The sequence below is a fragment of the Drosophila nasuta genome, chromosome 2R, assembly GCF_023558535.2.
Source record: "Drosophila nasuta strain 15112-1781.00 chromosome 2R, ASM2355853v1, whole genome shotgun sequence".
Lineage (NCBI taxonomy): Eukaryota > Metazoa > Arthropoda > Insecta > Diptera > Drosophilidae > Drosophila > Drosophila nasuta.
Window position 1 is genome coordinate 5682532 of NC_083456.1, and position 23662 is coordinate 5706193.

The 23662-nt window shown below is 36.4% G+C and overlaps 1 protein-coding gene and 1 non-coding gene across 2 annotated transcripts; both read right to left on the reverse strand.

Moving 5' to 3' along the window:
• Positions 1-4553: 4553 nt before the first annotated feature.
• On the reverse strand, positions 4554-4626 carry Trnav-cac (transfer RNA valine (anticodon CAC)). Its single transcript has one exon. It is a non-coding gene; the product is annotated as a tRNA-Val (tRNA).
• Positions 4627-16249: 11623 nt separating this feature from the next.
• LOC132785720 (max-binding protein MNT) lies at positions 16250-18480 on the reverse strand. The gene is made up of 2 exons (XM_060791943.1): positions 18386-18480; positions 16250-17325 (listed from the first exon to the last, which is right to left on the reverse strand). Exons 1-2 carry the CDS (start codon positions 18398-18400, stop codon positions 16636-16638), a joined length of 705 nt encoding a protein of 234 aa, XP_060647926.1. The 5' UTR covers positions 18401-18480; the 3' UTR covers positions 16250-16635.
• Positions 18481-23662: the final 5182 nt, after the last annotated feature.

The following is a 23662-nucleotide window of genomic DNA, read 5'->3' on the forward strand; positions in this document are numbered from 1 at the left end:
TGTTCGCTTGACGGCCAACGTTTGGGGAATTTGGTGTTGTTGTAATTTTATTTTATTCCACAGCATTTTTTTTGTGGGTTTCTCAAATCCAAAGCAAACACCTGCGTCATAAACTTTAAATCCTTTGCAAGGGCAAACAAAGTTTTATGTAGCTTAAAACAACCAACAACCCAACCAGAAATAAAATTATTCGACTGTAACTCAAATTTGTGCTTCGACTGTGTGTGTGTGTGGGAGTGTGTTGGTGGACAAAAATAAAAGTTTCGATTTGCCGCAGGTATTTAGGAATTACTTTATCGCTTCGTTTGCTGGTCGAGAAAATAACCTTGGCACAGAGTTTGCGACTCGCTTTAAATGCAAATGAGAAAATTGAATGTTGTTGGTCGTATAAATTATTAGACTTGTATAGATATTCTCATCTGCTGATGATGATTATTTAGTTTAATGTTTTTTTTCGCGGATTACAAAGTAACAATCATTCTCACGTGGCGAATACTTAAGAATATTCGTAAGCCGCCTTATGATGATCAGTAGTTACATTATGGCAATTATTCGCATTATCATTAATTTATTAGAGCCACAGTCATTGCCTGGCCCCACACACACAATTCTCACGCACACACCTAGATTACACAACAACGAAAGCAACGACAACTTCAGAGCTTTTGACGAGCAAATCTCCTTTTGCCGGCGACAAATTCCAAGCAAAGTCCTGGCAACAATCATCCTCGTTGTCGCACATTTAGCTGGTTATTGTTTTAACATTTGCCACACCCCCCGTTTCGCGATGCTGTCTTCACTTCTTTTATCTTATCATTATTAACGTTCATTTTATTGTCATGCTGCTGCTTGACTCTCTATCTCTCTTACTTTCTTTCTCCTTCTCTTCATCTGACTTTCTCTGTGTGTCCTGCTGTTACGCGTAGTTGCCATCATGTTTGTTCTGTATTTTAAGAGTGCTTTTTATTATGTCATTATTGTCATTTACTTGCCTTTCTGTCTGCCCTCCTCACCCCTCTACCACCACACAGTCCCCGATCGTTTCTCTAGCTTGCATTATTTTGATTATTTGTGACTTCTAAATGGTTGCCTTCAGAACATTATGCTCAGACTCGTTGATATTTTGATGGCGGATTTCATTTACAGTTTCATTTTCATCTAAGACCTTTAATGACCAACTCTGTTTATTACATGTTTTTCCTCCCTGTTTTACTTTTTCTATTTCTGTGGTTTGCCACTTGCTTGTTCACTGTGATTTACGTAGCTTGTAGATAATTTTAATGACAAATTCCAATGGGTTTGGTTACTGCCAATGTTATCTGCAATTCATTTACTATAAACTCGGTATTTATTGGATGAGCTTCAAGCTTATTCAGAGAACTCTATAAAATATTTAATATTCAACAAAATCTCTAATATACGAGTACTTTATCAATATTTAATTAAATTTCTTGCTGAAACATTTTAAACTCACTCTTTTACGATCCAGATTAAATTTTAAATTTATAAATCCTCAACCTATATATAATTTTGTGCCTCCAACTCATTTACGACAAAATCGCATAACTAGCGCAAGCAGATGCTGCTGCCGGGTCTTAGTGGCTTTGGCTAACAATTTGGTATATTTTGTCTTCTATGGTATATTTAGAATTTAGTATTATATCGATAAAAAGAAGAATAAGAATAATACCGCACCGTTTTACTTTTTATAAGAAATGGTTAACAGTCGATTTCGATTTTATACAAAAACTGTATGAAAACGCATAAAAGACAATATTGCTTTAAAGGTATCAAAGCCTGTAAATTATATTGTAAATACTTAAGAAAAAATAAACGTTTTTAAATTTCTCTTTATTAAATAAAATCCTTTACCATTTGACATAATAAATAAATAAATTTTAAACAGTCGAAGTGGTTTTGAATTACATGAAATTCAATAACTCCATTAAATCTTTAAATTCCAGTAATTTATATTTGTGTTTTTGTGTTTCCAATATCTCGAACATGCTCAAATAAAGTGTATTTGCTGGTAAAATTTATCAGCAATATAATTAACTGTATTCAATGCATTCCATTCGTCAACAACATTAGTTTTTGTTAATTGTCTGTGAATTAACTATGAGTCCAGTGGAACCACTGTTAATGGAAAAAATAAATTGGAGTGCCGCGTGCGAAGAATATGAAATGCGGATTAAAATAATGAGGCGCATTCAGTAAACAAAAATCAGCATGCGTAAATTGATTACCGTATCAATTGCTGAACTCATGACTTTTAATTTAAAATTGAAAAACGAGGCAAAAAAAGGGCACAATGAAAGGCACGCATTCGAGTTGCAAATGCGCTCAGCTGGCAATTTGGCTTAAAGTGCAGGCAATCATGAAAGCCGCGAGAAACTCATATAGTACTACTTATAGCACAAAGTAGTATAAAGTATCCTCCACTGGGGATGGTGGAATTAATTTGGTAGGTGCTTCAGGGCCGAAGCCGGGGCCGTACCATGGCTGTAAAATGCGAAATGCAAAAGCAAACAGGACGCGTGTGTTGGCAACAGGAAAAGTTAAAATGCGACGCTGGAAAATTATAAATCAATTTAACATAGCCACACAAACGAGGCCGAGCAACACAAAAGTGCGAGCCGCATAAGTAAATGTGCGGACAAGTTTCCATTACAAGCAACAGCCTCCAGCGAAAAACTGTATAAATTGCCAACTCAAACGGAAGCGCAATGACACCGGACGCCATTGACCGGCGTGGGTCTGGGTCTGGGTCTCGCTCCAGGTCCGGCTCTGACTGTGACTGTGACTGGGACTGGGACTGGGACTCCGACCCCACTTTGGGTCGGTAACGCATGCGCGGCATTGTGAGCCACTTCATCATCCGGCTTGTTGCCGTCACCACGGATGTACGCGCTTTAATCTGTAAGCCACAAACGTTGGCATCAGATATAGCAGCCACAGCTACAGTTATTCTGGATACACAGACTCGGATTGGAGACGCAGTTGCAGTTGAAATGGAATTGGAGTTTGAGTTAAGTATTGTTGCTATTGGGGGGACTATCTTTCTCTCTCAGTGGCCTCGGTCTGTGGCTGCATTTTAAGTCAAGCAGTTAAACAACTGTTTGTAATTGCAGCCAGTCCACTATCCAGTATCCACTATCCAGTCCCTGGCATTGTGGTGTTGGTTTGCCTGTTCGGTCGTCAGAGCTGAATGCTTACTGGCAAAAGTGCTTGTTACCGGATGTTGTGCAATAAAAATGCAAAGTATGCAAAAGTTTCATTCCAATTCCGGACCGAATACCCGAGTTGTGGCCACGCCATACACTTTGGAATAAGCTTGGCACGAAGCACAGCTACTATTATTATGTATGCGTAAAATGATAAGAACGAGACATGTTTAAAGAAAAACAATATGGTCCTTTTATTTGTATGTTATACATATCAATTTTTATGATCTGAAGGACTGAATAAAATGAATAAGAAATTTATACATTCAATTCTGAAGACTTTTGGGATGCTGAAATTAGCCAACATAATTCACTAAATCAATCGTGCAATTGAAGTGGGATTTTCAAAATTCCATTCTTTGTACAATTTGTCAAAAACCACATAAACGTAGTTTGAATGTGCTTACATGCATTTAAATAAAACATTCATTAAACTATAGTATACCCGATGTTGGAGTGCAGCTCAAATAAGAGTATTAAGCATAGAAGCTTTTCAGAGGCGCTGAAAAAATTTAATATTTATTAAAGAAATAGTTGCGTCAACACCCGCTCTGAAACTCTATAAACACAGCACTTGTAATTTTTACAGGGATTCAAGTTTGTTTCAAATTTTTGCCGCGCCCGCTTCTGCCCCCGCAAATCAACAAAAATCGAATAACAAATGTGATTTTTTTAGCTAAAGTCGGATTTTGGTACATACAATAATATCTACAGTCTAATGTAAAAGTTTGGCTGCGATTAGATTAAAAATGTCGAAAATTTTAAAGAAAATCTTTTGTAGGGGGAAAACGCTTGGGGTCTGAGTTACTTTGATTGACAATCTGGTATATTTTCCATTCTATGGTATATTTTGCATGTAGTACTTTATCAAATTAATACCGCTGTACAAAGTTAATACCGCAATATTTTGCTTTTATTCAAAATGGGAAGCAGATATATATATCACAGTATAATTTGGTAATTTGGTATATTATACAATTAATACCGCAATATATTGCTTGTATTCAAAATGGGTAGCGGGTATCTCATAGTCAAGCACACTATAGCTATCTTACTGGTTTAAATTGTGAAGCATATACAAAATTAGGAAAAGAGCCGTAAATTATTTGCTTATTTTTAGTGTTAATAGAATAAAAACTTAACAAATTTGTTGTTGGCATAAATGGAAAATCAATATAGTTAAAAACCATATAATTTGTTGTTGTCCAGTTTTTGCACGTCCGATCTTCTGTCAATTATGCATATAATTGATTGCAATAATTTTATTAATAGGCACAGACATTTTACTTAAAGAAAATTTTATAAATAACCAAAAAAAAAAGTAATTATTGTTCCCGCCCGGGTTCGAACCGGGGACCTTGTGCGTGTGAAGCACACGTGATAACCGCTACACTACGGAAACCGTTGAAAACTGGCTGACCACAAATTATATATAAAAAAAAATACGTAGTGCGAGTGATTGCAAATTATTTTTAGAAATGCTTGAAGCTTTACTACTTTCAAGCGTTATTTATGATGAAGAAAAAGAGAAAGTTAGAAGAAGCAAACCCTGAACAATTGAATTTTTGTTTGTAATTTAAGCTTCTTCCCATTTGCGTTCGTTAGCCATCATTGCTTTTACCCTATTAATGACACATACAAAAAAACAGCAATGACAATACTGAGAAAAGACACGCAAATTAAAAGTATATTAACCAAATTAATCAGCAGCAATGCAAAGAGCAGCGAAGCCAAGAGCTGCAAAACTAATGGATGGAATGAAATGAGCAAAACTTTGCTGCAGCTGCTCAATGCAATGGGAAGCTTAACAACTTAACGAACGATACAGATGTATGTATGCGAAAATCACAAATTAAATTACTTATTTAAATGTGATTATGTGCATTATTTACGAGATGCTTGGCAGCTGAAGGGGAAAGGGCAGCAACACGATAAATGCAGCGCCGCAAAACGTGTGCTGCATTTTAAGCGCAGCGCAATGAGTATTACGTATACGCAGCGGATGACTGTAAAGGACGTTCGCTGGCGTTGCTTATCGCATGCACGTCGCAGGCTGCAATGAGAGTATGGGGGAAGTGGAGTGCTACCATGTTTGGCATAATGAGCGCCACTCGTATCAACAATTCAACATGGAGCATTAGCGTGAGCCAGCCAGGCGGAGCAGGCAGGGATGGAGACCAAGTGCATTGTAGGATGGAGATGTGGCTCGAAATCCTAAGTACGCAACGTCAAATAGCAAACAACTTCTTGCACCTGGAATGCATTAAATAAACATCATTATCGCTAAGACTGGTACAAGGTGCACCCACACAAATATCCCAACACATACACGAGCATACACACTCCTACATACAGATATACGGACAAAGGCGTGTCGAACAATGCAACTCTGCAAATTCGCACTCTCATGCACACGGACACACACATGCGTGGAGCATATTTGGCAAACAAAAGGATTTTGCGGTTGAATTGTGTAAACATACTAGGAAAATGCATGCAATGGATTTTCAACTCTGCTCCAGCATAGAGTAAAAGCTTGCGAATGCGCTTGCATTGAAGTATATAAGAGCATGAGCATCAGCATCAGCTTGCCTCGATAGTTTAAGTACCACTACTTAAAATTAATTTCGCGAAAACACACTATTAAGACTTAGTTGACTGAAATAAACTTAATTGACTAATGTTATTATTTAATACATTTGGCAAATGTTTGCTTTTTATTCAAATGACGGTGATTAACAAATAAAGTGTTTTTGAAAACACATTTCATAGAAAGCAAATAGAGCTTCGATATTAAAAAGAGCATTAATTTTTATTTTTATCTTTTTTTTTGCTGATAACTAATGGGTGTTGTATTATTTTTATTATTATTATTTGCTTATTTTTATATAAATTTTAACTTAACTTCCCTTAATATTGTGTACAAATAAATGACGTAGTTAGGTTCGAAGTGTTAGTTATAGTCTAGAAAAATAGCTTAATTCGCCTTCACCTCAAACATTTTGAACTTTTTCTATATTTTTTGTTGCGGTGCAAAAGTTGTGTTGCTAATGTGCTTCAGGCAAGAAATAAGTTGATTTACAAATATTTGGCCATTTTTATTTTCACACATTATGCGTCGTTTCTTATGCTTTCTCTCCTTATACATAACATATCTGCACACACATACACTTACTCACACATTCTCTCACACTCTCTTGGAAATATCCAAAGCGAAAACGCAGCGTGGCCATTTATCATTTTCGCCCTATTGAAGTTCCAGTCTCGCGACGACGACGTCGACGGCGACGACATAAAGCAGCGACAGCAGCGGGCGGCCGTGGCCAAGGGGCGTGGCAGGCAAGCAGCACCAGCAGCAGCGGCAGCAACAGAAGGAAACGTAGAAGGAGCTCGCCAAGTGTCGGGCGAAGACACAAAACAGCAGGGTTGCCAAAATCCCCCAAAAACGTCGCAGTCGAGCACAAAAACAACGACGTGCAAGTAGTTCAAAAACTTTGGCCTAAAAGCGAAACGAAGGCAAGCCAAATAAAAAAAAAATACATACAAAAAAAAAGGAAAGGAAAAAACAGAAAGAACAAATGGACGCTGGGGGCGTGGCGCGTAAGGGCAAGCATTGGCTGCCATTTGTGAGCGTATGACATTATTTATGGTTTGTTATTTGTGCAAAAAAAAAAAAATAGAAGAAGGAAGAAAAGTATGCAAGAAAATATGCTGCGACTCTTTCATAATTTTCCTTTTTTCCTTTTTGTGCTTCGGGGCGAAAGCAAACGAAACAAAAGTTTACGCACACCCAAACTTAGAGAACGCTTTAAGTATAAAATTTAAGTCAATATCGTTAGATACGACAGGACTTGGCCTCCGGCCTGCATTAATTAAAAGTGCAAACACAAATCGACAGCACGAAATAACTAAGACGAAACTGCTTGCCGGTCGGAGATGCGACTATAGAGATAGACAACACGGCAAATTGCGCATAAATTAAAAGCACTCATTAAATATTTTCATATTAAATAGAAAGCAAGCACCACAGCTTAATGACCATAAATCGAAATTAATGACAATGCCAAACGTTGTCGATGTCGATGTAGCTGCCGATGCCGTCGTCGTTGGCAATCCAAGCCCAAGGACCAGCTCCTACCACAGCCATTGGAGTCAATCGAGCTGTGCCGCGTCCCGCTCCCAATCGCCACCCATTTATGACCTGCCACAAATGGACGCACCTGCTGCCGCTTTAGCCAGCGAGCTCGGCAAATTGCGACTGACGTTAATGACACCTGCGAGACAATTTCAATAACCAATATGTGCCGTTTTGGGTTTTGCGAAAGCGTCCGTCCACAGGACCAGACAACTACCTGCGGTGACATTAAGTAATCGATTAAGGCTTCACTTTTATTTATAAGTTGTTCGTATGCGTAATTAAATTATTTATTTTCTTAAATAAAATGTCATTGACACCGTAGTGTAAGTAAGTAACATAGTAAGACGATTTATTTCACTTTTTCTGCAACAAATAGAACAGAGCTGGCATCCCCTCATCAAATTGTTTACATTCGATGAATTGTCTGTGTGGCAACGCTGGACTATCGATTGTTAGGGGAGAGATCAGCAATAGTCGTGGATTGTTATCGAAAAAATGGAAGCAAATAAATTAAGTTGTGGTACGGACAGCAAAAATAACATTATCAATCTATGCGAAACAATCCACGACAATCATATTGCAGTCAACATCATTGAAAAAATAAACCGACATCACCATCTAAAGTCCATAGAAATTCATTACATTCTGGAACACTCCAACATCCCACAAAACACAATAGCCGATAATGCAGCCAAAAACGCACACACAGAAGGCAGCTTCACACTGCTAAACTGCGATACTTGCGGAATTATCGATAACGCTTAACATGCAATCCTCAGCTGTTCGAAATACGATGCTGTACGACAACGTTACCCAACACTAAGGAAGCACAACAACATTCACGCTCTCTTGAGAGAAGGAAATGTCGAGCACATTAAAACCATCATAGACTTCATAGCAGAAACAAATTTGGACCTCTGATTGAACACTTCAATCAATTTGTCGTGGCGTTTTTCACCTTATAAAGGCGTCTAAATTTGCTTTTTGTATTTTTCCCTTTGAAATAAAAATAGGCAAATTATTGGTTCTCATCTAATCTTACATTTGCAAAGAAAACTGCTAAGGAGATAAGAATTATTTTTAAAAACAAACATAAATTTAAGGAGGTCATTATACCCGCTACCCATAGGGTAGAAGGGTATTATAACTTTGTGCCGGCAGGAAATGTATGTAACAGGTTGAAGGAGGCATCTCCGACCCTATAAAGTATATATATTCTTGATCAGCGTCAACAGCCGAGACGATATAGCCATGTCCGTCTGTCCGTCTGTGTGTCTGTCCGTCCGTCCGTATAAAACACTGGATCTCAGAGACTATAAGAGATAGAGCTATAATTTTTTTTCGACAGCATTTGTTATGTTTGCACGCAGATCAAGTTTGTTTCAAATTTTTGCCACGCCCACTTCCGCCCCCGCAAATCAAAAAAATCGAATAACAAGCGTAATTTTAAAGCTAGAGTTACGAATTTTGGTATATACAATAATTGCTATAGTAGTTATGATTCCTGAACATTTGGTTGCGATCAGATAAAAATTGTCGAAGTTATTAAAGAAATTCTTTTGTATGGGCAAAAACGCCTACTTACTGGGGGTCTTAGTTACTTTGTCTGACAATCTGGTATATTGTGCCGTCTATGGTATATTTGGAATGCGGTACTATATCGATATACCACATATACCATTTGGTATATTTTTTTAGTATTTTGTAGTATATTTGGTATATTTTGAGAAATATACCGCAAAATATATTGCTTTTATTCAAAATGGGTAGCGGGTATCTCACAGTCGAGTACACTCGACTGTAGCTTTCTTACTTGTTTTGTTTTGTTTTTATGTGAAATAAATGTAAATATAAATCTGGTTCTATTAATAATATGATAATCAACTTTGAGCTAAATCAATTATGCAACAAATGTAAAATATGCCTCAAAATAAGTAGCTCATGCTAACTTGTCTTTGTTTATAGAAATCTGCATGTTATTTTAGATCTGCAAAGGAGATAATATTTATTTTTAATAACAAGAACAACGTAAATTTAAGAAAGTCATTTCGTGTTTTATTATATCAAATAAATTATAATAGAAAGCTTGTGCTAAATCAATTATGCAACACATGTAAAATATACCTCAAAATAAGTACCTCATGCTAGCTTGCTGGCGTTGTTTATCTGCATGTTACTTTGATCTGCAAAGACAACCGCTAGAAAGATAAAAATTATTTTTAATAACAAGATAAACATAAATTTAAGGAAGTGATTTCGTGTTTTGTTATATCAAATAAGTGTAAATATAAATCTGATTCTATTAATAATATGATAATCAACTTTGAGCTAAATCAATTATGCAACACATGTAAAATATGCCTCAAAATAAGTAGCTCATACTAACTTGCTGTTGTTGTTTATAGAAATCTGCATATTTTATGATGTTCATCATTTCTGACACTGTTTTGCACCCCCAATTTTGTTGTTGTCATTTCGACTTTAAAAATAAGCTTTAATATTTACAAGAAGTAACATAGCCTGCCGCCATCCAGACCACGCCCGCAAAATGGCACAATGAGGTGTCAAAACAAAGAAAATTCTTCGCTGGTTTCTTTTTCTGCTGACTCGACTGGGATTCTTCGCCCTTATTTTCAGTTAGTCGACGCTCTTGCAGCTGTTTACTTTGTTAATGGTCTTTTTCAGCTAAGCTTGTCAGTCGCACGCGTATTGCCTGCTTCTCCCTCGCCCCATCGTCCAGAAGCCGAGCCATTGAAATTTGCTCATTTTTTGACCTCCAAAGCCCGCCCGGGAAAACACGCGGCATTGAAAAGCGAGTGGAAAGAACGAGGCGAGGGTGGGAGCTTTTTGATTTGTCCCAGTCCTGAAAGTAGATTTTTTTTTAAGTTTTTTTTGTCTGTGGGCCTGTGATGCGTAAAATAATTTATACAAAGCTCCCGTTGATTTCATTTGCTTTTATTTCAATGCGATATTTAATGGGCACTGGTCTCTAGACATTAGACCATGGTGAAGAGAGCGGAAACGAAATTTCTATACCCATCCATTGCTTTGTTGATTTTCTTAAATACTTTTTATTTTTCTTCAGTATTTTCAGACACTTTTTTGTTGCAGTGCCAAGAAGCCCAATAACTAAGGCGCTTTCAGAGTTTGTCAACTTTTCTAACGTACTGTGGAAAACAGTTTTGCAACTTGAATTCAAAATATTTAAGCTGCTTAATGAACAGTGCCCCATTGCTGTTTATATTTTTCTTTGTTTTTGTTTTTTTTGTTGAAAAATAAAAAACTAACTTAAACGAGTTCAAGTTCAGAATGTACATATTTCTTTACTTATTTCACTATTTATAAAGTTGGACGACTGTTTTCTGCAATTGTTAATCAAGTCAAATATTCTCATTAGTTTAAATGCTTTTTGAAAAATTCATTTCCTTTTCAGCAGTGAAATTAATTATACGAGTCAAGGGAGAGTTAGGAAAGGCTTCAAAAAATCATTTTAATTTAACATAAACCGTTCGTGTGTAATTTTTGTCATTGATTTGGCAACAGTTTGCCAAGCACTTAGCACTGTTGACCTCACCCAAGTGAACCCTTAGACGTGATGCTAGTGGCCGGGTTGAGCTCGGGTTCCTGGGAGACTTCAGCAAGTTACTCAGATTCAACGCCTTGGAAATTTATTACATTTTCGAGTATTTTTCCGGTTTTGTTGTCCGGAAATTGCTGAAACGTGTGGCCGGTGCGCAAAATCCTTGAAATGTGCTAAAATAAATTATTAATAATTTCTATGTTTCTCCAGCCAAGCATTCGGTGTGCCAGCCCACAAGCCGTGGGCCTGACCCCAAACAGACTTTGGGAAATTTACACGACTTTTGCCGTTGAATAAATGAATTATTTATTATAATGTCAAACATTTCTGCCTGTTAGTTACTGAATGGCATCCAACTCAATTGCTCAGTGGCTGATACAAACACATCGTATATATTTGAAAGAGCAGAGACCTTCGTTTGACTTCTTTCAAGAGATAGATATATACGAAGGGTTGAATTTCCGTTTTCGAATGACAATCTATTTTGTCATTTACCGAATTTGTTTGTCGCCCAACAATTTGTAATCCAACGTTATGATTGACTGATGCTCAACATTTATTATGCATTCCAAGTTTTATATTTCCATTTATAAAGCACATAGTTGTTATTTGAAATACTTTCTGTGAGATATATCCTTACTCATGTAAGTAAAATCCTTTTAAAACATTTATTTAAAGAATAAAGAGTATTCACTAGTCTAGTTATTCCCTAATATGCAGATATTTCACTAATTTCTTAAGTATTTAGATACAAACGGGCCTTAGGCTTTTATTGGAATATTTCAAGCCTATGACATTGAGAGTAAGCAAAAAGTTGATAAATTTTAACTATAATAAAAACTCAACTTTAATTTCAATACGTCAACAGCAACAGCTGTCAATACAGCTCGACATCAGCTTTGCTCGTGGGTGAGCCGAAACTTCAACTGCAATTGAAATTTATCAATTGAAAGACGCACACGATGAAAGGAAATGTAATTCAATGAACTTGCGGCTTTCACTTTTCAATTAAACAAGAAAAAAAAAAAACACAACGCACAGTGAGAAAGATGAAAATTCAGAAAATTGCGTATGTTTGTATGTGAAATCAAAGGAGAAAAGCTTATGGATGAGCGTCAGTGGTTTGTTTTTTATTTTTTTTTATACCAATTTCAATAATTTCCGAGGCAAAGTCGGAGCAGCCGTCATGCATCGTGGGCGCTCCAAATGAAATGAAATTTAATGATATTTTATCAATATTTTCACATTGTTTTTTGTCATCAGCCTTTCAGACACAGAGTCCTTGAATGTGTGCGTAATGACATGCAATTATTTTCACATTAAAACCCATTTCCGTTATTGTAACCGAAGCCAGGCATTAATGCTTACCCACATCCGGTAAACATCTATGAGGACTGTCAGTTAATGGCAAGTAAACAATATTGACGTTTCGTTGATTAAACAATCAAAGCTTTAATCGAAAGCTCAATGCGTTTTTCTTCTGTTGTGGAAACATTTAAAACGAGTGACGTATATAATTGTACCTATTAACAGAATTCAAGTGTTTTACGAACACATGACTAAGGGTATCATAGATTCGTATATGTTGCAGTTAAGCAGCACTCTGGTCCTTCCTGATTTTGCCTCTGCGTAATTAAAGTGATATGTGGGTGGCCAGACAGTAACTGTTCTTATGCTCATCAGCATCAGCATTATCATTATCATTATCATCATCAGCAACAGCAGCAGCAGCAGCACTACCAGCAACAACAGCAGGAGCATCCGCAGCATTCTTGTTGGTGCTCAACATGTGCATATTAAAAATTATTTTTGTATATGCAGGCAAAATGAAAATGGTCATGGTTGAAAAAAGCTAAATTTTGGAATGAACAAAGTTGGGAAAATTGCATTTGAAAGCAAAGCAAAGAGAAATATCTTCTCATACATCGCTTTAATGCTCACTGCTTATTTTTATTTTTATTTTTATTTTTCGTTGCAACCTCATCGGCTTATTAATTCAACGAGCACAGTAATTGATGCCCTTGCAATTGACTTTGTTTAAGCGAAAATTGCTTTAATATGTGTTTATGTCTATTGTGGCCAACTACCCATATTTCATTGTAAGATTTTTTAAAGCTGGTTATTTAAAAATCTTTGACAGTTCCTACATAAGGTGCTTTACATCTCAGCAGATTAATTGTATATTATATCATTTTATATTTTGAAATTACATTTCTTCCTTTGGGAGTAATTTAAAATGGAGTGTGACCATCATTTTAAACTAATTAATTTGCTTTATAAAGTTAATGTAGCATTTTTATTGCTTGTCGGAACAAGTATTTATTCTTAGCAATATAAGGATAATCGTTTTTTCATGTCCTTCAATTTGTTTAGTTGTTGCCCTTTTGAAATTTATGTCTCTTAGTTGTTTTTCAGCCTAACTTGCTCATACGTATAATGTGGCAATGTCTAGACACTTCTAATATACTCGTTTACTTATATATTTGTATATATAAAGAATACATATATTTCTACTTTGGCCTTGGCGAATGCGACTGTTGAGGGTGTTGTTGTTGACTGCGGCCTGTGTGTTAAAGTTGAAAACACTCTGACTCCACTTCGGTCTACATAAATCTTTCTTCCACACAAACTCACTCGCAGCAAGCAGCCAACTATGTATGCACATTAAAAGTTTGCCTAAGAGCTTATGGCACCATTTGTTAAAAGCGATTTTTAATGCAGCTTCAAAATCTCCTCGTTCCTCGTCCCCCGTAAACAGTCAAACCTCCGCTCACACACACATGGAGTCTGGCGAAGATTGGCACTACCAATGCCATGGTTGAAACATCTAATGGCTTTCCATGCATTAAACGCAGAAGTTTTTTTTTTTATTTTAATGAGTGTGCGGTTATAGAATGCTCTACAAAGTCAACGCGGTTGATTCAATTAGCTAGAAACAATCGAGGAAAGCTATAAACCAATATAGTATGATTTATAAATGGACAAGCTGGTTTTTATGAAATGTAATTTTATTTACTATATAATTCTAAGCTCCAAATTTATTTTTAATTTAAAGGGTATCCAACATTCAATATGTGTGTGAAGAAATCAGACAGACAGTCGTTCGCTGCCTCATAATTAGTTAAAGCGCAGTTGGAATTAAATGATTTTTGTCGCAGCTCGGCATTGGCGGGATTTAGTTGAAATTGAATCCGGATTAAGGAGAGCTTCACGAGCAATTGCAGGCGTCTAATCAATTTGCTAAAGTTCTCTCATAAAGTGTTTGGCTGCTGACGGTTTGGACATTTTAATTTAAAAAGAAAATAACGTGAAATACTCTGCATATCTAAAATTGAATCTGGTGTCGTTTTGCTAACTGAATTTATATTTGTTTATTTGCTTTTGGAAATGTTTGTGAATGGTTTTCGTTGTAAATACTATAACATACAAATATTCATTCTCATACCATATTTGATGGACACAAAACAGATTCCATAAATGGCGAAAAATGTTAGAATGCCTCTAGAATTCACTGTTTATAAATAACCAAAAAATAAACTAATTAGCAAATCTATTTTGAATAATTATCTGTTATTATTAAAAGAAAATGAATTTATTAAGAAACTGGAAGTAAATAAAATAAAGTAATTATGCGAAAACTATTTCAAGTAATTATCAGTAATTATTTCAATTACGATTTTCGATTAGTATTGGGTTTAAATGAATGATGAAATAATGACAAGCAATACATAACTTCAATTAAAATATATTATAGTTTAAATATCTGTATGTCAACAAAGCTAAAGAAAACGAAGAAGAAATTCAGAAATATATAACATCATTTAATTTGAATATGAACATTTTTTATATATTGGTTGCCCTTTAAGCATTTATTAAATGCTTATTACAGCAGATTAAGTGAATGTGAGTGTCATTAATCATAGATAAATGATTTAAACAGATTGGCCCAGAGGTCAAAATTTGCTTAAAATCATCAGTTGCATTCACAGCAGCTACATACATATTCGTATTAATGTCAATCAGCTGTGTAATTAATGCGGTTAACTGAACAATAGCAAACAGCAGAAGCGACAATGGTGGCAACAACAATAATCAATCGCAGTGACAAACAACACCCATAAATATGGCTAATCTGTTTGGCAATGATTTGATTAGAGCATCCACATGGCTCATGTTCAGATCTGGATTGTCAAGCACTGCGCTGCGATGCGCTGCGATGCGATGCGATGCAAATGCGACATATTTGCGGCACCTCGAATGTCAGCAACATCATCATCAACCTCACCAACTATACCAGCAACACAATCCACAATCCAGCAATGATAACGACAACAACAACAATGTTGACGTCAAACACGTCAGAGCGAAGGCAATAATTAGCACTTGACAGGTTGGCGAGCGGAGGACAGCGGCAAATTGTGCAACTACAAGAACTTTGTATCTCTATGTGTGAACATATGTATGTATATTAGTATGTAGCTGTATGTCCAAATATATACGTACATACGTACAGATTTGACAGAAGCCAAAGAGGTTTTCAGTGTCGACCAGCGGCGCCAAGTTATTTGCCTCCAGCAATTAATTAAACGCCGTGCTGAATTCCGCCTTGCACAAACACCCTGAGCACGGTCGGGTATTGACATTATATAAAGTTGCTGGTGCAAGAAAAAACATATCACTATAGCTCATCAGAAGCATATCATTATAAGCAACCCTACAGCCATTTGAGATGTATGAAATAAATATTTATGCAGGTGAATAAATGTAATTAATTATTATTATATGTGTTACGAGCTATGAGCTTTATGTTTTCACTTTTAACAAGTAAGAATGCTACCGTCAGGTGTGCTCGACTGTGAGATACCCGAGACCCATTTTCAATAAAGCCATTTTCTACAAATGTACCAAAATGAAAATAAAATAAACCCAATTGTAGTAGCCGTTTATCCATATTTTCAGAAATCTTTAATACTGAAGTTATTATTTCGCTCGCTTGTTTAGATATACAAATTGTTCATACGGACAGACGGACATCGATACATCGCCTCGGTTGTTGACGCTGAGCAACAATATACATATATACTTTATGCGGTTGAAGAAAACACCTTTTACCTGTTACAAACATTTCCTGTTATCTTATATTGTAATACCCTTCCACAATAATCAAAATACATTCATTACTCAATACAATAATTATATATAAAATATATAGAAAAAGACTCAAAATATATGCTGATGTATTTTATTAAGGAACTCATATGTATATATTTCATTAAATATTTATTCATCCATAGCTCTTATTTGCTCTTATATTTCTCCCTTTTTGTCATATTTTACTTTTAACAACTTCAGCTTGTGTTTCAAGTTGCTGTCGTAGTCTACAAAGATCCACAGATTTAGTATTTAGTTGGGGCTAAACAATCTTGGTGGGTCATGATGTCTTCATTTTCATGTTCAAACACAAACCTTGGGACAAAAATAAATCACCCAGCAATATTTTTCAACTAATTATCTGCATGTTAACTCATTTGTTATACATGAAGCCGTCTAATTTAGCTTCTGATTTTGCAAGAATAAATTGAATCTGCCATTTGAATTTAAATTGCAGAGATTTCTCTCAACATTGTGTTGTGATGTTTTAATTTAATTTATTTTATTGCTGGCTTTTATAAAAAATAATTTAGATAAATTTCCTATTTTTTAATATGATTGGGAAACGGCGTCAGCGTTGGCAAAGCACCGCGAGAAGGTCGCCGCGTTGTGAACTGAAAGTTTGTGAGATATTGCGTGATGAGATCGGACGAGATACTCGACTTCACTGGGACTATCGAGGAAGCAGCAGCTGAGTGGGCAATGCTATTGGGTCGTGACACACGTGCATGCAACTGCTGTGGATGTGGCTGTTGCTGCGGCTGCGGCTGTGGCACAAACTGACGCTGTGGGATAGGCTGCGGCTTTGCAACAAGCGGTACACTCTTCTTAGTGGTTGCGGTTGGTGTTGGCCGGCTGCTAACAAGTGGCTGATGTGTTGTGGTGTGAACATCTTCAATTTGTGGCTGCTCTGGTGCTTCGGCGAAGGGTGGCAGTAAATCCAAAGCTAACTGTATCGCTGGCTGACTCTTCGCGCTAGCTTTCTCCTCGATATGGTGGGCATCCTTGCTCTTGGCCAGCTGCTGATAGTATGATTTTTTCGTGGGCTTTGTTGCTGGCGTTGTTGTCGTGGCTGCTGTTGTTGCTTCCGTAGTGGAGGGCTCCTCCAGTGGCGGCGGCAATAAATCATTGAATGGCACCAATACGTCCTGAGGCGGCTTATGATTTATGTGGGACACATCGGCCGTGCAGAGGCAAATCAGTGCGGCGACGGCGGCAACTGCGATTAATAACTGTGAAATAGTTGGGAAATGATGTTAGCTTGTCTCTCTTGTGTCTAAACAAAACCGAAAACAAAACAACAAAACGAAAAATGAATGATGGTCTTTTAGAGTGAAGAGATGATGTTTTGTATGCATAATCTAATTGGCTCTTCGCTTAGTTCACAAAATTATGCAGTTTTGTGCGTCGTCTAGTTTTGGACTGATTTTTATGGCAGCTCATTTGGTTATGCTCTTAGCCTAAACACTTATCATGTATTTCGGCATGTGTCCAACTCTGAGCTGTGGGCAGAAATTTCAAGATCGCTGCGTGAAGGGGACAAGCCGTTGAGTAGTAACCTTGCATTGTATGCTAATCGATTGCTATGAGCGACATTCCCCCTAGAACATAAATACTGGAAAATCATGCGAGCTATTTGGAGGCCAAGTGGCATTCTTAATGGTTTTTACAAATTAATTAAAGCGTCTTAATAAATTATAACACCAAGTGACACAAATGGAGTGTAGGCACTATAAATTTTTGTTTGCGTTTTGTTTTAATTTATGAACAAACTCAACGTATTAGCTAAACTAAAATGCAAATTTCGTTCTGCCTAACCATCTGGTTATCGTTTTATATTTTCTTTAACGGGTTTCGCAAATGGAATTTTTTATATTTATTTAGTTTCGGATAGAAGATGATTATATGCCAGTAGGGATCATATTTCAAATAAATTGATGTTTAAAAACTCATTTGATATATGATAAAACATTTGCCATTTCGATGATACGTTTTGCCTTCCTGCATTTCTGATATGACGAAAAAAATTACGATATTTTTCCAGTTTGTTATGCAAATACTAATGCAAAAAACATATATCAATTTATTTATATTATTCCAAACGTATAGTCGCTTGATATACGGACTAACTAGTTATGCTTAAAAGCCACACGTAACACCCTTTGCCAGGGGGTTTTGTCACTCAGTCACATATTCAGAGTCACGTTGATAATTTTGCGAACTTCAAAGTCAAATGTTTGATTGCAATTTTCTCAGATGCAGCATTTTGAAATTTATGATTTTATCACTCACATTTCGATTCGACATGTTTGCTTGATATGTTTGTTTCGAGTTGTCGCGTTGGGGAATTTCAGTTGACTAAAAGATGCGCTGCGCATGCGCCTCGTTTTTATAGTCGCCGGTTCGAAAACTAAAAAGTGAAGCACATTTAAAGAGCGAGAATTTACGCAGACGACGAGTGTAAAGTTTAATAACCGGATTAGGCTACGCTTGGCAACGGGTTTCCGATGTTGCTGCCCATAATGATTTCGGTTTGCTTCGAGCACGAGCTGATGCTGATGCTGATGATGATGCTGTTGGATCTGCTGGTCAGTTACGGGGACAGGGGCAACGTTTATTTTTTAAGGTAAGAGATGGCGACGTCTCTTTTGACTCGTAACTTGGCTTGAACTCTTGTGGTTCACGGTCGCATCTGTATCTGCAGCTGGTCCCCTGATAACATGCGACATATATATTTGTTACAATTTCTCATTATTGTTGTTCTTGTGCCGGATGTAATTTATCCCGCATCTTACGATAAATGGAACTGTCAAGATGTGTAGCTTGTTTTAATTTGAAGCTAACTACTTCCTACTTGCTACCTGTTATCTTCATCTGTTATCTGTGTGAGCAGCATATTAAGATTGATTTTATTAACTCACTAATTGATTTTCGACAATGCAAATGTGAACAGGTTCTCACACATTAACCACAAATTTTTCCTTTTCCTTTTCATATTTGTGTTATTTGCTTGTCTAAGTATATCGGAATTTCTTTTGAGCAATGTGAACGCCCTCATTTGCATACAAATTGACCCCCCTTTGCAGGGGAGATGCAGGCGTATTAGACGCTCTCTATAAAACATAAATATAAATGTAATACAACTTTTTCTGAGCTTTGTCTATATTATGCTAAGCCCCTTCTCTCTTGATACATCTGCAATTTATGCAAATGATTTGGCGTTGATTTTTAACACCGCAACTTTGTGTGAAGGCTCATAAATTAAATAAACAAATAAATTTGCGAGCACCGTTGAGTGTTATTGGCTCGACTAATGCCAAACCGGATTTAGCATTCAATTTGCTCTATGAGATTAATTGCTCGGCAGCACGTTGTTAAGATGCGACTTGTGGTATGTATGATAAAATACTTTAGTTCTAAAACATTTTGTCGGTCATCAAATCAAATAAATAAATATTTAAAGCCTTTCTTACTCTGATTTAGCATTCGCTGTATATGATCATTGATTAAAAGATTGTCATAAAACATTCTATTGTCTCTCAAAATGATGCAATATAATTTTATAACCACACAATAGTGGTCCAAACATCTTAGGAATTATCTGTATTTGATTTGATTCGGTTATTAACTATGATTTTGCATCTTTTCTCTAAGAATTATATCAAACTTTTATTAAATTAAGAAAAAAAGTTATACATATGTATGTATGTATATTTTGAAAACATGTTTTAAAGTTTAAATTAACTTGTTTGCTTTATTTAGCAACAAATAAAAATGTTTGGGTTTTATTTATAATTTGCAAGCATGCAATTTATTTTCTTCAAGGAGGATTTCCTGTCAGGTATAATTATATCTGAGACATGTGGTGTGAAATTATATTGATTTTAAGCTGTTCAGATTAAATTCTTGATGTGTGATTGAATTATGAGTAACAGAATTATATAACCTGTTCGTCATGCATTCTGATATTACATTGTTTATACCCGTTACCCAATGGTTAGAAGGGTATCATAACCTACAGGATATAGTCTTTTCGTCTGTATACTTTAGTATTTCTTAGAATATTAATTTAGTATATTTTAAGAATAATAATGGACTGCTTTCCGTCCGTATGAATAGATATAATTAATATGGTTTTATATAATTTTTTTCGGGAGCACTTGTTTATCAAGTTTGTTTCAAACCGAACAATATCGAATAACAAGCGTAATTTAGAAGCTAGTGGTATATTAACATGGTATATATATATATCATATATCGTAAAATGAAGGGGTTTTTGCAAGTGTACACATTTAAGAAGTAAAATAGTAAAAACCAAAAAATAATTTATGAAACAGAAAATATTATATTATATTAGATTAACTAGAAGACTTCGATTAAAATTTCTAAAAAAGTAAACTTGGTAATTCGTCATTGAGTTTTCAAGTGTTTGATGTCTGAGTTGCAGCTTCTTCAGCCGAACCCTATCAATTCCGCTCACTTTATTTATATATCATTCAAAATTCACGTGCCGCAATTTCATCAAAAGCAAATTATTTATGCCCCAAATCTCATAGCAACCATAGGTTCAAGTATTTCAATTGCCAGCAAACGAATTCGTTTGCTCTTCATGATATTGTTGTTGCTGTTGTTCTTGTCCATGTTATTGTTTTCGATTGTGCTTTATGCACAACTCCAACTCCCATTTGTGTTATTTATTTATATGTATTTATTTATATTTATGTAGCTCTGGGTGTGGCAATTGCATGCGTTAAGGGTATGCGTGAAACTGTATGCGAGTAGTATAACAACTCATGGTTGTTGTGTTCCCATTTTCGAGCTGGAAACTGACGACTATTGGCTTGGTTCCTTCAATTTGAACTCTCACGCGTTTCCTTCTGATTACCTGGCTGGCAGGTTGTCAGGCAGGCGGCTTGGATGCCTCGTTGACTGTCTGGGAGAGTCCTCAGTTGTTTTTCTGTTATTCTTTTGGGGGCATATAAATCGAAAAATTGTTGTTGCTATCAATCGTGGAGAACTGTGGCCAGAGATGCGTGTCAATGTGTGACATAAACATTGTTTAAGAGTTCGAGAGTTGGTCGATTGAATTCTCGCAGCGAATGGGATTTCCAAATGAAATCCATCTCAGTTGAAGCTTGCATAAAAGTGAAAACAAGAAAAGTGAGATATTGCCTTTTTATATGCGTTTACTCGTAGTATATTCATTTCAGTTAACTCCATGCTCGTATTTTTGGGGAACTGATTAAGTGCTGTGCTTTGGCTGACTGTTCATAGGTTCATGGTGAAATCTGCAAGCACTGTGAACACGCCCCACTTCCTGCGGAGGCAGCCAACAACATCTTTGCCTTTGTGCAACACTTTACTTTGCAACCGGAGTCGCTAGTTGTTTTTGGCTAGCACTTGGCAGGTAAACAAGCGCCCTGGCAGCACTTCCTACTGCCATGTATTTTGACCAGGCGAGGTCGTTTTGCCTGCCAATCTGTTTGCTCACGAACTGGCTTTGTGGACGAGCATAACAAAGAAGGTGCAGAGGAGGGGTTATGTTGTCGGTGCTTTTGTTTTGGCTGAGCCGTTTACAACTTCCTGGTCACGCTTTTGGCCTTGCATCGCCTTGCACTGACTTGGCTTTGCCTTTGCCTTTGCCTTTGCCTTTTGGCAGCCTTTTTGCTCGTCGTTGACTTTTTGCTTTTGCCAACAACTCCTGCCCTCTTCTTATTCTTCTACTACTGCTTCTTAACGTTAAAGCCGTTTACTGCCATGCCTGTTTTGTTGTTCTCGGCCACAAGTTTGTTTTCGTTTTCGGCTGTTGCCAACTCTAGTACCCCGTCCATCAGCTAAGGCCAACTGGCCAACCGGCTGCCCCAACAACTGCGGCTCTCAGCTGCATCTGCCAGTTTCCTTGTAATTAGCACAAAAAGCGTAACCCAAATGTTGGCAACTTAAAGTTTTCAGCGCGGCATCCCGCTGCGTAGTAACTAGGCGACTGGGTTGCCTTCGGCATCGCGTTCGGAATGTGGCATGATTTGCGAGAGCTCAAGCCCAAGTCAAGCCACTCGCTGAGCGCACTCGAAAGTCATAAAGTGCAAAAATTGTTACACTCAGGCAGAAATGAATTATGAAAGTTGTTTGCAGTTTTTGTGTTGCACTTGCATCTTCTACTCGACCATAGAGAACAACTGGAGACAGAGAGAATTTCTCGCAGGACAAAGAGCCACAAGGAGGGTTGTAAAAATAACTGCGTAAGACATATTTTCGTCTACGTTTTTTATTCCTCGTCTTAATGCTCAGCGAAAGTTTCTGTTTTTAGGAGTTGCAAGTTTTATTCGCAACTTGGGCGCATATAATTTAATTCAATTTGGCATCAAAATATTGCAGGCGTAATGAAGAAACTTAATAGAGTTTTAAATGCTTAAACTTTATAGAAGCGAAACGAAAGATGGATGGAATTTGATTTACAACATCCAGCTTTAAAAATATTTGAAACTCTGGCAAAGAATTAAAGAAAAAATCAAAAATTTTATTTTTGTAGGTAATCTGTTTCGTTTTTAGAAATCATGAGAACAATCGATTATTATTGAAGTTAAATCTATATAATTTTTAAATATTTTGACTAATTGTCTGCCCTTAAATTCGTTGTAATCTTATTTTGTACGTTTGTAATCTTATTATTTATTTCAAATAATTTATCTGAGAATTTGTTTTTGTTTTTTATTTTATTATTTCATTATTTTGAAATATTTATTTTAAATAAAACAAAATATAAATTTATTTATTATTAAAGCTAAAATTTAGGGAGATTTTTTATTTTTAATATTGAATTGTTTTCTTTATAAATAACTACAAAATGTATTTCATTACATAACATTTTCATAAATTGTATCAATTAAATACATTGTTACAAATAAACAATTTTGTATATTTATTCGGTTCCTTGTACTGAGAGTGCCTGAAACACAGATTAATCATTCGGAGCTTCTCACGTTGGCAAATGGCAAATGAATAAATTAAATTGAATTTGGCTGAACAAGTAAATACGATTTGTGCATGAAAACGAAACATCAACGTCGCGACACGACGGTTGTCGAATTAAAAAGCGAATTGTGAAGGGAAAGTGAGAGAGAAAGAAAAAGCTTGGCATATTCAATTTGAGTTCATTTGGCGGCTATTGATTGCCCATATGGGAAGTCTAATTGGCCAGGGAGCTAATTAAAACTCAACCTCAGCCAAAATGCAAATGATTTCGAATTGCCAGCATAATCGCCGCAAAAACATTACGCATTGCGCCTAAAAGCCGACACCGACAAACTTTCTGCTCGAGCACCAAAAACAAACACATAACACACAGACACTGATAGATATACACGTGAAAACTTGATAACTTTCGACGCTTTCTCTACAGTTACTTGGTTTTGAGGTTGGGTTGCGTTGGGTTGGGTTTTATTTGGTTTACTCCCAATGCCACACAAAAACTTTAATTAGAAAGTTTTGTCACATGCTGGGTGCCGATGCCGCTGACGATGCCACTGACGACGCCGTCATGTTGCCAAAATTTGCCTTCACGTTTACGGA